This window comes from Triticum dicoccoides, chromosome 3B, assembly GCF_002162155.2.
Source record: "Triticum dicoccoides isolate Atlit2015 ecotype Zavitan chromosome 3B, WEW_v2.0, whole genome shotgun sequence".
NCBI lineage: Eukaryota > Viridiplantae > Streptophyta > Magnoliopsida > Poales > Poaceae > Triticum > Triticum dicoccoides.
In genome coordinates this window covers 96,035,920-96,051,775 of record NC_041385.1, presented here as the reverse complement: position 1 = coordinate 96,051,775, position 15,856 = coordinate 96,035,920, and the positions used below count along the sequence as shown (strand labels likewise).

The following is a 15,856-nucleotide window of genomic DNA, read 5'->3' as shown; positions in this document are numbered from 1 at the left end:
GCCCCACCTTGCTTGGGGGGCAAGTTTCCCCCTCTCCCCCCCCTTGGCCGCCCCCCTAGATGGGATCTAGGGCTGGCCGCCGCCCCTAGGGGTGGAAACCTAGGTGGGGGCGCAGCCCCCTCTTCCCCTATAAATAGTGGAGGCATAGGAGCAGCCCAACACACGAAGTTCTTCTCCTGTTGGCGCAGCCCTACCTCTCTTTCTCCTCATATCTCGCGGTGCTTGGCGAAGCCCTGCTGGATCACCACGCTCCTCCACCACCACCATGTCGTTGTGCTGCTGCTGGATGGAGTCTTCCTCAACCTCTCCCTCTCTCCTTGCTGGATCAAGGCATGGGAGATGTCACCGGGCTGTACGTGTGTTGAACGCGGAGGTGTCGTCCGTTCGACACTAGGATCTCCGGTGATTTGGATCACGACGAGTACGACTCCTTCAACCCCATCCTCTTGAACGCTTCCGCTTAGCGATCTACAAGGGTATGTAGATGCACTCTCCTTCCCCTCGTTGCTGGTTTCTCCATAGATAGATCTTGGTGACACGTAGGAAAATTTTGAATTTCTGCTACGTTCCCCAACAAACCCCCCCCCCCTCCTCCCCCGTCTGCACGCTCTCATCCTTCATGCTTTATAGCTCACTGCCTCTTCTCCTTCTCTACATTCTTTTGCGTGCCTCTCTAGTGCCCTCTTTGTGTGATCCCTACAAAGATCCTCCTTCATCTCTCGTGCTTTTACTTGGTGGTTCTTCCTCCTACATTGCTTCTTTGACTCTGCCTATTGGTGTTCTCCAATGTCATTGCTATAGATGAAGTCATGGGGAAGCTTGACTTGGATAATGGAAGGGGTGGCTAGATTCATCGTCACTTGCCCCCGAGGCGGCGAAGTTAGGGTCTTAGGGATAAAAATGTAGACGGTGAAAGGTTAGTGATTATGGGGGTTGATGTTGTGTATGTTCATTCGACATGTTACAAGCTCGTTTTGGGTTTGCTGCATACACATGTGTGTTATGATTCTTTGGTGTCATCTACCAATAACATGAACGTTGTGTTTATGTAGCATAAGTGTTTTTTGCGTTGTTGCAAACTTTGGCTTTCTATGTTGCATATGTGTGATACTTTTTCTCGACAATGGCTACGACCAATGGGGATATGTTCATACTTAAAAATAATTGTTGCAAGGACGTATTTGAAATGTTGCAACATTTTATATGTTTTTATATGCCTTATGGATTTATTCAAGTTTCCGATCATGTTGCATAAACATGAGGAAATGTTGCGTGTAAGGTTTTCTACAATGATAACGGTCTAGATCTTACATTTAAGTGTGATCGGGCGACCGGGGAGGTGGACGATCAGGGGCTTGCCCCACATGGCACTGACTAAGTGTTGTCCAAAAATTAAGGCAACACTGTGTGTCAAAAAATATTGAAGGTGCCCCAAAATAGGAATACAAGAAAAGGTGAAGGTGTTTTCTCAAAATGCTACTCTAATTACTAAGAAGGTACAAATATCTACGGATGCTTTTCTATGCAAAATATAAAACAGTACGAACTAAAACAACAATGAAAAGCTCCGCAATGCGCGTCAAAAGTTTTTGAAGAGGTTTCAAGAAATGGAAGGAGATTAAGAAACATGTTTTGAGATGCATTCTCGTATGCTTCCAAAATCTGTTTATTGAGGTGAGGTTAAAATACCTAAATAATTTTTTAGCCGAAATGCAAAAGGAGCAAGAACTTAGAAGCAAGCCCATAACAAAATTTTGCAAAGGGGCATGTTTGGTGCTCGCAAACATTGCTACAACTAATTCTAGACAAGTTGAGGTTGCCACAAAAAGTGTGGCGGATAAAATGTCTACTGTAAGTATGGCAATATTTGGCCAAGAAATTGAGCTTGCGACATTTGAACCATGTACGAAGAAAATGTGGCAAGCCAAATATGTGGTAGTGGACCAAACATATGCCTAAGATATTGTGACAAAATTAAAGTTAGGTTTGGCAAACTTTATATTTACATAAACGTTGAAATTTTCCGGCATGGGAAGTACATGTCACGTGGCAAACAAAAAAAAACATAGAAGCTACTCTTGGAAGAAATCTATAATTTGATGCAAAACAGTTGTTTTCGCGGAGAAAAAGATTAATCGTGTTGTTTTTCGCAAATGTGAAACATTTGTGAATTTCCAAATGGTCTAAGATTTTGACACTCACTACTTGTATACGTTGTGTTGAGTTCGATGGTATGGTTTTTTTGTTTTTGTTTTAGCAAATGCTAAAATGCTGGCTGGTTGGATGGTACTGAATATTGACTTGCCACATTTTTTTAATCTGTGGCTAGTAACAGCGCTCACAAGTGAGACTGAGATGTTAGTTTTGCTGACAAAACTCTCAAGCAGCTGGCCAATTTGGATGCATCGTTTAGATTACCGTGGAAACTATGTTTTTTTTCCTATCCATAAACAAGCATGTGGATCACTACTGTGTTTTTACAACAATGTGGTTCACATTACCTGCTAACTACCTACTAACAATCTCTAACTTCCCTTCTACATTTTACACTAGGCTAGCAATGCAGCACCATGACTTTCCTTCTTTATGTTAAAGGATCCGATTCCTTTATGTTAGAGGGTCCGATTCCTAGAAGTACACTGCCCAAGCACAGTGGTACCTTGCCATGATGATAGGACGCGCCTGTAGCGGCATGGTTGCTGCCAGGGTCATCTACAACAGAGACACTAGGCGTTCACGCTCGCTTGGGATGCATAAAAGGCATGCCATTCACCAGATGCTTTGTCAAGGTAATCCATGAGAAATTGGGGTGTGGGTAGCAAGGGCTTGTTGTAGACAAGAATGACATCCGAGATAAGGGTAGGGCTCAAAACTCCAGGAGAATACTTCTTTTTTAACACAAGAAAGGCGCCAACTAGCGCCAGGATATCATTCATCTCATTTGCAAAGTACAACGTGAATTACAAAGCCCTCCATTTGGAAGTTATGCGGATGAAGCAGAGAATGGCAATGCCAATGCTATGAGCTAAATGAGTACAACCTAGGACAGGTTCTAATCTAGAGTTGAGAACCTGATGGGCACCATCGTGGGCAATGCCGTTGATGTTTCTGAGAATATGATAACAGCATGATGTTGCGGATGAGTGTCTTGAAGGAAGCTGCTAATTGGAGTTCAACATCTCCATGCTATGCTGCATCTGCTGCTGCTGATGTTCCTGGAAGCAGCCATCTTCGTGATAGAGAGGCTGTCCATGAGGAAGGAGACCTGCTGAAGTTGAAGGGTGCGAGCAATCTTGACTGCCAGCTGAAGAGCCAAAGATTCAGTCACGACTCACGAGGGGGACGTGAGCATCATCAGTCGAAGCCTGAATCATAAATTTCCTGTCATGTTTGTCTCCCGGTTAATGTATATTGATTCCAATCCCTGTGGCTGTCATCTTGAGTATTCAAGTGCTTGTCAGTCGTAATCGCATTTGTTCCACAAGTTTAACTGATCTGTACTGCTCCGCCTCGCAATCTCTGCAACACAGGTATTTAATTACTCCCTACGTAAAGAAATATAAGAGCGTTTAGATCACTATGGATGGAGTACTAAATATGCAGTTGGCAAATGTGGAGAAACAAATAGGTGGTTATGGAGAATTAAAAAAAACGGCTAAAAACAGTGTGGCCTAAACTTTGTACCTGTAAAGTGCATAGGCATAATAAATAGGTATCTTTGTTACGCCGATATCACTTCACTACCAACGAGCATCCAGTGTGGACAGTAAACTCTGCACAACTTCGAACATTTTCTTACATTACTTCCAAAAGCAGCAGCCTTCATTATTCCATAGTACGTCAGCCACCGCTATCACCAATTATGCATAAAACTCTTTCCTTTAGCTGCTGGATTTTCTGAAAGGGGTCATTCATATTGCAGCACAACAGTGAGTTACAACAGATCAGAAAATCTCAAAAATGAATGTGATCTCTAATCTGAAGAAACTTACATCAAAAGAACTTGAAGCCCATTTCTCAGCACATGCTGCAGCTTCCTTAAGATGCGATTTTTTTGATATCTCATGGGAAAGAGTGTATGTAGAGCTCTGTGTTGCCTCGGCTACCCATATGCGCCTTGTCTGGTCCTTCTGTCGCTTGACCAAGTTACTGAAACCAACCTGAGCAACAGAGGTAGAGGTACAGTAAACTAAAAGCTGCACTTGTTTTATAAATGTATAAAAGTTGAACAATGAAGTAGACACCGCATTTCTTTTGCTGGCAATACAGTACAGTTTCAAATGTCTACACACTGAATTCATGAGGTATCATTTAGTGCAAAGGTTTCAATATGTTGATGGTGACATATGGGACCAATAAAATTCAGACTTGGAAGAACCATCAACTTGGTAAAGACCAGAGTCTGAGATAACCTACTGTATTTCCAGAAAGGGCATAACTGAAAAAGGCACCATCATCGCTGGCAGATGAGCAAGAAAAGCTAACTGCTAGAAGACAATCATCTTGCTCTGTGGACTGCGATGCCGAGATAAATTTAGATCCATCTGTCAAAAAGAGCCACTGCCTTTTCTGGTTGCTGCATAAGTAAACATCGCCGACATGCAAAACAACACCTGCAATGTCAAATTCACTGCAAGAAAGACTACCCATTAGGAGATTCATTAATGCATTGACCCCAGATTGACAGATTCAACAGATCACCTTTCTCCAGGATAACTAGACTAACCTTGCAAGTGGTACCTCACCAATCAATGACAGCTCAACCGCCTTACGTGGGGTAAAAAATGGTCTGCAATAAGAAGCGTGGTTAATTTTGAACAATACAATCAGAGGATACTGTGCAGTGGACTCTTACTGAAAATCTGCAGCCTGTGCCGATGCTAATGGCTTCCACATTGTAGATGATCCTCTAGCATGCAAGTAAAGAATATTCGTACAGTGGGCAGAAGGCAGCAATCCTGTGGCGATGTAGACTTGTCCCTCCACCAGGTCAGCTTTCTGTGTGAAGAAACAGTGAAATGTAATAAGGTCTAGGCTAATTTTTGAGAGCTCATAAGTACAGTGTTTGGGGAATAATCCAAAGCAAATAAAAGTTACTCCCTCTGTAAACTAATATAAGAGCATTTAGATCACTACTTTAGTATTCTAAACGCTCTTATATTAGTTTACGGAGGGAGTAATAAACATTAGTCTTGGTCAAGAAAACATACAGCACCATAGCCATAAAAAATAAAATGCATCATTTGTAGTTTGTTTCAATGATATAACACCGAATAGTCTTTCTTCTATTTTCAACGGAGAATAAAAATTGTAACATACCTGCTTCTCAGTAGGGTTCCAAATTGTTATTAGCCCTTCCTTTTTGATGGTATTTGTAGCAGAGATTTTGTGAGCAAGGCTCGTCACCCTCACTTTCAAAAATGGCGTAACATCTCTTGAACTAAGGCCAGCAACTTCCAGAGCACTTTCCACCTTCTTAGCTACTTCGTTTTGCCTAGCTTCCTGAAATATAATGGCATAAACTTCGCAGCTTCCCAAGTACTAGTTGGTGGATGCGCGGGATAATTGTGCATACCTTTTGCTTTGCTTGATAAGATGAGAAAGATATCATCTGCTCTGAGGTCAAGCCAGCCATCATAACTTCAGGCTCAGCCGCCTGCTCTAACATTTTGCAAATTTTCGCCCCTTCCTCGCTGTCATCAGTGCTGGCACAGTTTTCATCTTGTTCAGACATAATGTCTTCTGCGATCTTAGATACTCTACATGAGAACGTAACAATCATTGCAGTGGCATTAAAAAGGAGAGGTACTAGATTTAAAACAAAGGAACCCTATTGACCCTTCGTGTCTGTGACCTTTCATGTTGCAGGCTTTATCGACGAAAAACCTACTACTCCCTCCGATCCAAAATAAGTGTCTCAGCTTTGAACTAACCTTAGTTCAAAGCTGAGACACTTATTTTGGATCAGAGGGAGTACAAGTTTTTACTTGCGCGATTTCAGGGCTCTGAAATGCATTCAAATGATCCTATGCAACATGAGTTATATCTGCTCACGCGGATTCTTTTTAAAAGGAAAATGCTGTCCAAAAGTTAAATAATATCGACAGGTTACCATAGCCATCACCAGCATGGCTGCCAGTATCACGATAAGGATTAGGGTATCACACGATACTATGACCCTATCGAGAGGAAACGATTGGATAGTAACCTGAATCAAATCCAGTAGGATCACAGTAGGACGATCAAACTCGTAAAATTGCTGGAATTGCCCATGCCAACAAAAAAAAAACACGGATTCGCACAATGTGAAGTCATTGGCTATGTGCAGCAGCGGGCTGCAGCCTGCATGCATGCATAGATTGAAATTCAAAGCCCAATGATCTCCTGGTCACATGAAATCTCGATGCTGCAGTCTACTTTAAGTGTGCATGCATAGAATTGATATCTTTTTTACAAAACTAGACTAGATAATCTATGTAAGTATTTTTCCTATAATATTCAGATTTTTTTTGTCAAAATAAAAGAAATCATATAGTATCATGGAACTACACAATCTGACCCTAAGATTAGATACTACTGACTAAAGAAGGATACTACCTAGTACCCTGATTCTGACAACCTTGGTCACCAGTACATAAACCATGTATAACATTACGGTCAAAAATTAGTAAAAACAGATATATGCCTTAACACACTGGGCATGTAACAGTATTTGTACAGGTAACTTCTCAAGACAACACTTGTACTGGTAAATATCTACTTGATAGATGATATATTTCAATTTAAGGTGTGATGCATGTTTCAATTGCAGCATATTGGCTACAGTGTCAGTGACATAAATAAATACCTCTGGTGATACAGTTGTAGCGCCTTTCTTTCCATCCTTTCAGATCTCACAATAGAACTACCATCAGGCAACCTGAATTAAGCAATTAACTTATTAAGTATGGGCCAGTGGAACACCTTTGGTACAAAATTTAGTCTGCATCCAGTTGTAGTTGTATACCTCTCCTTGTACAAAACAGGATATATTCTTGCAACTCCTACCAGTGTCCTAGGGACTCGGCCACCAGAAGCTTTTATGCACTTGAATGCCAGTGGGGGTCCAACATGCTTGCCTGACATATTTGTAAGAGGTCATCAAGAGAATCCATCAGTTTTAAAGGGATAAGCAAAACAGTATGTAACAAATATTCAGTCTTGTAGTAAAAGTGCATACAGAATCCCAAAGGATCATCCCATCTTGCACGATAACTGCCATTCACATGGACCATCAATTTGACGGTGCCAGATGCCTGAATAAAAGGTCACAAAAATTTGCTTATATTGTTTTCATTTTTGCAGCTAATAAAGGTGAAGGAGCAGGCAAACCTCATGAAATGACACAGGCCCAGTCCAACCACACAAAGAAGCTCCCCATATCTAGCGGAACACATATTGAGTCATATATGTTAAACAGTAATTATAACCATGTCCTTGTGACAACAAGAAGAGAAAGCGAAAACAGAATAGTACCCGAAGCTTTTGTCCTATAAAAAGCTTTCTTTTCTGTAGTTGTTCTGAAAGTGCCACGTCTAATGACGCTTCTAGTGCATACCTGTGAAAAGGCAGACACTGAGAACTGCTGATATCTCTCAGTTTCATCTGATGACAATAAGGATGATGCAACCACGTACCATCCATCAGTTAATTCAATGTGTGCAGGCATGTTTCTTTTAGCAGCTAACAAACTTTTATTTTCGATACTGTTTTCATTTCCATCTGTCCCGACAGCCTCTAACTTATTTACATCAGGATGGGAATAAATAGCTGAAATGCACAGCACCATCATCAAAGATGGCAAAGCATTTCCTTCTAAAATTTTCTTTATGGCTGATCGATGGCCATTGTTCACTTCTCTGTCATACCTAGCATGCATGAGTTTTCATGAATTAAATCATATGCATCAATACAATTGAAATGGTAGAAAAGGCATGTCAATTATCTCACCTGTACTTCAGCTCGTCTAAAACATTAGCAACTGTCAAGAATTTGCCAGCAGCTTTAGTTGGATAGCATCTCTCAAGTGAAGCAAGTTTCCATACGATCCATTTATAGTGATTGTTCACCCATCTAAAACAGGAAGATTCAAGTGATTTGATGTTTAGGATGTACTTAATATTTGGAGAATCTCCGGCCTAACTCTATGGTATGCCCAGGGATCACAACAGCATGGTTTTTATTAGCATCATACATGCAGGCATGCAGCAGAACGTGGAATCATTATAGTTTAATCTTAACATGGTGCAGCAACAGATACAATGCAGAGGAGACCATGGAAAGAATTTTCAAATGTTATAAAGGAAAAACACATGAAGTGATGAAACAGGAAATGTAATGATCAGACATTTCACATATTAAGAAAAACTTAGCAAAAAGGGAGTTATTCTGACATCAAAAGGTCAATGGACTAGTGAAATATATGGCATTTAGTCAAGAATGATGCCTACTCTTTAGTTGCATATGTCAATGAAGCCCCACAGGCAATCAGCAACTTCTGAAATTCTTCAGCACCAGTATTCATATTGTGAAACTTGTACTTCTCAGCTCCTTTTGCATCCATGAGCTTCACTTCATCTATTATATGTTCCGCCTGGTCACAAGATTTAAGTTAACATTTAACAAAGTGGGGAATATAGTGCACCTGCGGAAATTATATGCATCGCATTGTACCAAACAATTGAAGCAGGGAGGACCACCGAAATACTCTTTCCAAATTTTCCTTTTATGTTGAAAAGGATAATATGCAGACAGCTTTGTTCGACAGGAAGTGATCTGAGTTGGTGGTAGTTTGGGTACTCCTGTACACAATAGTTAAACCAATCAAGTAGGAATGAATTTAAGACGGGCTTATATATGTAATCAATCAGCTTACCAGCAGAGGACTGTCTGTTGGTGCTTATAGGCGTGATGAACCTAACCATTGTCAGCAAAGGCATATCAGAAGCATGGCATAGGAGTTTACAGCTTGCTAACAGGGATGCAAATCAAAGGACCTGGAAGAGCGGGGCCGTTTAAAGGAAGATGCGGAGTTTCTTCCCCCAATTCTTCTCTTCTCATTAACAACATGGTCAATATTTCCAGAATATGAACCCATGAAGTTACTGATGTCAACCAACGCTCCAGCTGGCATATGGAGTTGTCGGGTCTTATCTTTAGTGTCATTTGTGTTGTCAGTTTCAGATAAACACCTGGAAGAAGGTTTCACGATCTTTGGAATTTCACTGGTTGAACGACTCCCAACATGAAACCTATTGGTGTTTTCACTAGTCGGATGGATATCAGATACAGCATTTCCCAAGGATCCAGTGTCCTTCCTATCAGACATTGCCTGGTGGGAAAATGTTGCAAGTTCGGTTCTTCCACTGACCCTTCTTCTTTTTGATAAATCAGATCCGCCTTCTTTTGGCGCAACAGTTGAATTTTGCATCTTATCATTACAAGCAGATCCCAAAGGGTAGCTTACTAAATTATTTGTTGAAACCACGAGATCTGATTCACCCAGAAGGCTTTTTGCGCGTTCAAGTGCATAACTAGAAATAGCCATTGATCTGCCTCCGGCGGTACTGAATCTGATAGAATGCTCACCAGAATCAGAAACTGTGTTATTAGAAAGCTCAAATGGCCGGTGTGGTTCCTTGTGCACTTGGTTTTCTGTTGGATAAGATGCAAGACCAAGCCTCTGTTCTGGATTTTCCTGCTCAAAATTTATTTTTGTGCCCAGCTTATCCCCCACATGTCCAAAAAATTGTGTCGATAGGGTATTCCCCTCCAAGCCCAACAAAGTAGCAGCTCGAGACACGCCAACTGAAGATATATTTACTGTTCTTGCACAGCTTGTCTTGAGAGGTGACGCAAACACAGGAATTTTTTTGTCCATGTTAAGGAGCTTATGATTATCTGACAAGAAATAACTCAAGATCAGACATTTAAATGGTAAATGTGTACAAATTAAAAGGCACTAATATTATGCAATAAACAAGTGCCTGTTACCACATCAACATGCCAATCCAAATTGCCTGATTAGATCATTGGACAGTTCAGTGATCATACATTGTATGCTTGAAATTTGGTACTCTTGAAAACACACATTTGTTAAATAGCTGCCTCGAAAGTCAAAAGCAATACTCCCTCTGATTCATATTAATTGGCGCACACCTAGTACAACTTTAAGTGTGCGTCAATTAATATGGATCGGAGGGAGTAAATAAGTGTACCATTCTAAATGAAAGCTGCAGCATAATCAGGTTACACATTGGTGGTTCATTGCTAGCCTTTATTTCTGTAAACTTGGTCTAATTATTAACTAAAAAGCATTGCAGAACCTTTGGATTAGCACACCAGTCTAGCGATGAATATAACAGACTGTGATGGTTAGCTAACCTATGGATGCCACATGGTATTGTACAAATAAACTACAGGACTACAGAAAAAGAATAGACACTTCAACTAGACATGCACGGTAAAGTTTTATACCAACTTCTATTGAAATAAACAGTGAAAGTCTCAGATAAGTTTGGTCAGCTATTATACCTTTGTTTATGCCTTGTTCCTCCAGAACAGCCCTTGCTTTCTGTACTGAGCTTTCACTAATCAAGACCGACTTTCCAGATCCGGTTCGAAACATTGGCAGTTGACTTCCAGAGTCTTGGTATCCTTTCAAAATAATATTGCGTATGTCAAAGGAATGGGAAAAGAAGTCTTAAGTTACTTTCCAAATCCAAATGTAAAGAACTCTGTAAATGCCCCCACTGTGTAACCTGATGATTCCAAAAACTACCTTTCTCCATGAAGTTTCGTTGCTCCAAAAGCATATTGGCCTTATGGCTTGAAATTCTATTTTGGGGTACAAACTTTTGTATTCCAGCTTGGAACGTTGCCTCTTCAACAAAGGTTTCCCCGTTGTAATTGTTTACTGGTTTGCACATACAAAGCAATTGTTAACTGAATGCAGACTGTAATTTCTACCTACTTTTTATATCCATGTGAAGAAACTCTTAATTCAGAACATGAAATTACCACTTTTTACTGCTTCTTCAGCCTCTAAGATAGGCAATTCCTTTCTAGAGTTCTCACTTGCTAAGATAGACCTTCCTAATCCAGTTCTGAACACTGGAGTGTCATGGGCACCATCTAAATGAGCTTCATCTTACAGAAAGAAAACTTGATTGTCAGTAAATACAAATGCTTAATTATCACAAATTTCGTGACGAGAGCACACTTGTTACGAAACCATGATGTGTGTTTAGAGAGCAATTTACCTTCCAATTCCTTTGCAATATTCCTTGGCTCCAGAACTGCAGATGCCCTCTTAAGTGAGCTCTTACTTATAGCAATTGACCTCCCTAGTCCAGTTTGAAACAATGGCACGTGGTCATCATCCTTGTGATTTTTCTCTGTTCGAGTGACTGAAAAAGATAATTTGATATGAGGAATACCCCAGATGTGTCAGAAATAGTATTTCATGTTGTTCAAATTTTGACTAGATGGTAACACAGGCACAAAACTAGACAACATGTTTTAGTCAACTTGGGAAAATGAAGTACCTTGCATTGCACTATCTTCCTTCGGTGTAACACTTCTACTATTCATGATCAAACTGCTACTCATCAAAACAGACGTTGGTGTTTCAGTCTGAAGAGTTGTGGCACAATCACTGCTTTCTCCACGTCCTGAATCTCAAAGAATACGAAGAAAAATGCTGATCTTCTGCATTAATGTTGGACTAAATAAATAATAAGCCCATATGTTTATGTACCAGTTGTTTTATTTTTTTCTTCCTCCAATACTGACTTTGCCTTCTGAACTGAGCTCCAGCTCACAGCAACAGGCTTCCCTAATCCTGTTTGGAACATTGGGAACTGGCAATCAGTATCCCAGTGTCCTACACAAAGAAGTAACCACTTAGAAATAATGTTTGTAGATGTTTACATAAATCAAAAGACAGATAGTTCAAGCTTTTTTAATGGACCCAGGTACTCCAATCTTACCGCTCTTTTCCGCATCTCCCTCATTCGCCACAGCTCTAGATCTCTCAATGGATCTTTCGCTGATCATGGCTGGTCTTCCTAAACCAGTTTGGAACATCATAGGCTGGTTAGGCCTACCAAAACTCTCTGTATTTTCTAATAGGAGAGGAATGCCATCAGTACACCAAAAAAGGGGTGTGTTTCACGTTAACTAGGCAAGATCATTAGCTCTGGATTCAAATAGCAGAATAATCAAAGCTCACCCTCGCTTGTATTATTATCCTTCAAAACAGACTTAGCTTTCTGAACAGATGCCGCACTGACTGAGACAACTCTTCCTGAACCAGTTTGGAACAATGGAAACTGTTCCATGCCGTCCACACCTGCTGACAGAGGGGTCGGTTATTCAAAAAGTAAAGGTGTGCTTGGATTTTCTTTTACAAAACTATCCAAAACTTTTATTATACTCCCATCAAAATGACCTTTTTCTGCAACTGTTTGTCCCTCCAAAACAGCTCTTGCCTTATCAATAGAGGTCCGGCTCACAGGAACCGGCCTACCCATTCCAGTACGGAACATTGGTTGTACGGCACCAGCAGCACTATCAACATCTATTATGCAACAAAGTGACAGCTTTTTAAAAAACTGCTAAGGAAAAAGGAAAATGTACTAGAAGTTCTCCCATAAAAAACATATACAGCCATCAATTTGGTGGACCCTAATTGGTACAGAATTATGTTAAGTCATTGCATATTACTATGAGGTAGAAATGCTCAAAAAGCTAAACACATCCAAATAGATGTTCAGTTGTAAGTATAAGAAATAGCCAGGCAACTGCAGAAAATCTGGCTAGTTCAACAAAAACTATATTACAATGACTTGTTGTTAATTGAATTGTGACATAATATGTAACGATGCATGGGACGAACAGATCGTAAATTACTCGAAGCCATACATATGTCATCATGAACAAAATAAGTGATAACAAAGCACTTTCAGCGTTTAGATAGAAAGTAAACGGGTGTTCAACTTCCTACCTTCTAAAAGAACTCTTGCCTTCTGGATTGAGTCCTTGCCCAGTAAGACCGCTTTTCCTGATCCAGTTTGGAACACTGGGGGCATGGTAGTGTTATACACTCCACCTAAATTTGATAAGATGGAAAACTGAATGAGTAATGCACAACCTGAAGAAAATACAGTTTGTACAGTCACCAAACCTAGGCACTTTCTGGCTACTGTTGCAACATTCAATCTTGTCTCTACAGAGAAAAAGGTGAAAGCAAGTATTACCATAGTATGAGTATTACCTCTAAATGGGGCGTCCATTTCACTCAATTCGCCCTCTGCATCAGGTACATGGTCAAACGGTTGCTCTGAAACACAAAAACTGGTCATCCCAGTACGATGCATGCAGAAACGAACAGAAAGATAGCTAATCCATGCTACCAAGCACAACAGCGATGGAACAGTTTGACCAAAGCAAACCAAAGGTTGGACACATGAGCTCTTACTAGAAGTTCTCACAAACAAGAAATATACAGCCATCAATTTGGTGGACCCTAATTAGTATAAAACTATGTTAAGTCATCGTATATTACTATGGAGTATAAATGCTCAGCAAGCTAAGCACATCCAAATATATAACAAATAGCCAGGCAACAGCGGAAAATCTGGCTAGTTCAACAAATATAATATCACGATCCTTGTTGTTAATGAATTGTGACATAATATCTAACGGTACATGGGATGAACAGATCCTAAATTACTCGGAGCCATACATACGCCATCATGAACAAAATAAGTGCTAAGAAAGTACTTTCAGCGTTTAGATATAAAGTAAACAGGTGTTAGATTTCCTACCTCCTAAAATAGCTCTTGCCTTCTGGATCGAGTCCTTGCCCAGCAAAACCGCTTTTCCGGATCCAGTTTGGAACACTGGGGGCACGGTAGTGTTATGCACTCCACCTAAATTTCATGAGATGGGAAACTGGATCAGTAACACACAACCTCAAGAGAATACAGTTTGTGCAATTATCAAACCTGGACACTTTCTGGCTGTTGTTGCAACATTCAATCTTGTCTCTACAGAGAAAAAGGTGAAAGCAAGTCTTACCTCTAAATGGGGCGTCCATTTCTCTCGATTCGCCCTCTGCACCAGGTACGTCGTCAAAAGGTTGCTCTGAAACACCAAAACTGGTCATCCCAGTGCAATACATGCAGCAACGAACAATTGAACAGTTTGACTACAGCAAACCAAAAGTTGGGCGCATAGGCTCTTACTTCTCTTGTTACCAGCCTTCTCCACCCCCTCCCCGACCAACGCCCTGGCCCTCCTTATAGCCCTCTCGCTGACAGACACTGACCTCCCCGATCCAGTGCAGAACAGCTGACCCTCTCCTGCATCGACAGTTGCTCCGGACATCCCATCACCTTCGAGCAGCGTGTTCCGCGCTGCAGGTTCCATCAGTAACAAAAAGCCAGTCACCAGCTAAACAGAATCGTTTGCGTTCAAACGTTACATTAAAAGCATGCGCGCAACCATTTCAGTAGGCAGGAATGCACGCGCGAGCTCACTCTGACCGGGCCAAATAGAGAAGAGATGAAGGGAGGAGATAGATACCTTGCACGAAGAGGTCGGCCATGGACTCGACGCGGCACCCGTCGGCAGCGCCCCGGCCTAGGGTTTCGGATGGGAGAAACGCGGAGACAGGAAAGGGGGCAGTCAGTGTCCACTATCCAGCACCATTTGTACGACGGAATAATCCGCGCCGAGGTGGGAGAACGATGGGGCCGTACCTTTGGCCAGCGCGTCCTCGGATGAAGCGGCGGCCAGCCCCGCACCGCGCCCCGGCGGCAGGGGAGGCGGAGCCGCGGCGGGCGGCGGCGGCGCGTCGGGCTCGGGGGCGGGGATCCAGACGAGGCGGCCGTCAGGCTGGCCCCAGACCCGCCACCTCCCCGGCATCTCGGCGGCCGTCTCTCGCCGGGCCTCGGCGGGGGGGCTCTCGCTGGCTCGGTGAAATCCGAGTGAAAGGAAATTGGGGACGAAACTCTTTTCGAAATCGGACGAGGCGAGGGAAGCGTGGTGCGAAATGGCCAGGCGGCGCGCAGTGCGCTCGCTCCCTCCCTTTTTTTTCGTCTCGGCGGGCCCGGGAGTGGGCTTGGGCCTGGCCCTGCCGTCCCCATGGGCGGACAGCGGGGTGTCCAGCCCGGTCGGTCGGGTCGTGAGCCTGGCCTAGCCCGCACGCCGCCGCTTGGAGGAGGAGGGGAGGGAACTGTGGCGGCGGCTGGCTACAGACAGGTGTCAGGTCACCGCCTCGCCGGCCTCTTGTGGTGTCCACACCTGGACATGCTCACCAACCGCACGCCAGCTAGATCGTTGCCTACTCCGCTAGGCAGATAGCGCAGGCATTGATGGCCGCGGAAGTGCACAAGATTGATGACGGCGTCGCGCATCCTTCCGTCAACGGATGGTGAGGATATTTTTCTTTACTTTTATTATTATTATTTTTCTTTACCTAGAACGATATGTGAAAATACGTCGTTGTTGTAATTGTTTTTTCAATACAATACAGACGCAGACTGCACGTACGCACGCCTTATGAACGCTAACACGTACCCCTTATCTCTAGGAGCACGTTCGAGAGACTGAGCCGGCACATTATCTTGAGATTGACGAAATCGCCATGGACGTCTTCGTAGTCGATGGGAACGCCCCCTCTCACTGAACACACATCGCCGGAAGGCTAAAATAAATTCAGAAAAACGACTTGAATAATTGTGGGTTGGAGTAGCACGATCCTTCTAACCATCCAACCATTGTTTGCTTATATTGTGGTTGTTGGGTAAAT

The 15,856-nt window shown here is 42.4% G+C and overlaps 1 protein-coding gene across 11 annotated transcripts; it reads right to left on the bottom strand.

The window, feature by feature from the left end:
• Positions 1 to 2,873: 2,873 nt before the first annotated feature.
• Positions 2,874 to 14,888, bottom strand: LOC119274983 (protein BREAST CANCER SUSCEPTIBILITY 2 homolog B-like). 11 transcript variants are annotated; one of them, XM_037555750.1, is made up of 35 exons: positions 14,805 to 14,888; positions 14,629 to 14,685; positions 14,289 to 14,459; positions 14,122 to 14,187; positions 13,869 to 13,973; positions 13,316 to 13,381; positions 13,046 to 13,150; positions 12,491 to 12,619; positions 12,272 to 12,391; positions 12,030 to 12,164; positions 11,798 to 11,923; positions 11,586 to 11,711; positions 11,301 to 11,447; positions 11,059 to 11,187; positions 10,820 to 10,954; positions 10,573 to 10,695; positions 9,036 to 9,939; positions 8,915 to 8,955; positions 8,713 to 8,840; positions 8,490 to 8,632; positions 7,990 to 8,112; positions 7,677 to 7,907; positions 7,516 to 7,597; positions 7,372 to 7,422; positions 7,220 to 7,295; positions 7,007 to 7,118; positions 6,848 to 6,919; positions 5,576 to 5,759; positions 5,320 to 5,502; positions 4,856 to 4,998; positions 4,727 to 4,789; positions 4,417 to 4,642; positions 3,993 to 4,160; positions 3,685 to 3,897; positions 2,874 to 3,545 (listed from the first exon to the last, which is right to left on the bottom strand). In XM_037555750.1, the coding sequence occupies exons 2-34, from the start codon at positions 14,648 to 14,650 to the stop codon at positions 3,841 to 3,843; spliced, it is 4,692 nt and encodes a 1,563-aa protein (XP_037411647.1). In that variant the 5' UTR covers positions 14,651 to 14,685; positions 14,805 to 14,888; the 3' UTR covers positions 2,874 to 3,545; positions 3,685 to 3,840. The 11 variants fall into 11 exon arrangements, with proteins under 11 accessions (XP_037411647.1, XP_037411646.1, XP_037411648.1 ...); XM_037555749.1 differs by having other exon boundaries at positions 2,874 to 3,519; XM_037555751.1 differs by having other exon boundaries at positions 2,874 to 3,519; positions 3,800 to 3,897.
• Between the last annotated feature and the right edge of the window lie 968 nt (positions 14,889 to 15,856).

Bases quoted from the DNA above. Each gene is read 5' to 3' on its own strand.
- LOC119274983 (XM_037555750.1), bottom strand. From the start codon at position 14,650: ATGGCCGACCTCTTCGTGCAAG. The intron at 13,151-13,315 runs GTAATACTCATA...TATCAAATTTAG, and splicing joins AATGGACGCCCCATTTAGAG to GTGGAGTGTATAACACTACC. The intron at 9,940-10,572 runs GTATAATAGCTG...ATTTCTTGTCAG, and splicing joins GGAACAAGGCATAAACAAAG to ATAATCATAAGCTCCTTAAC.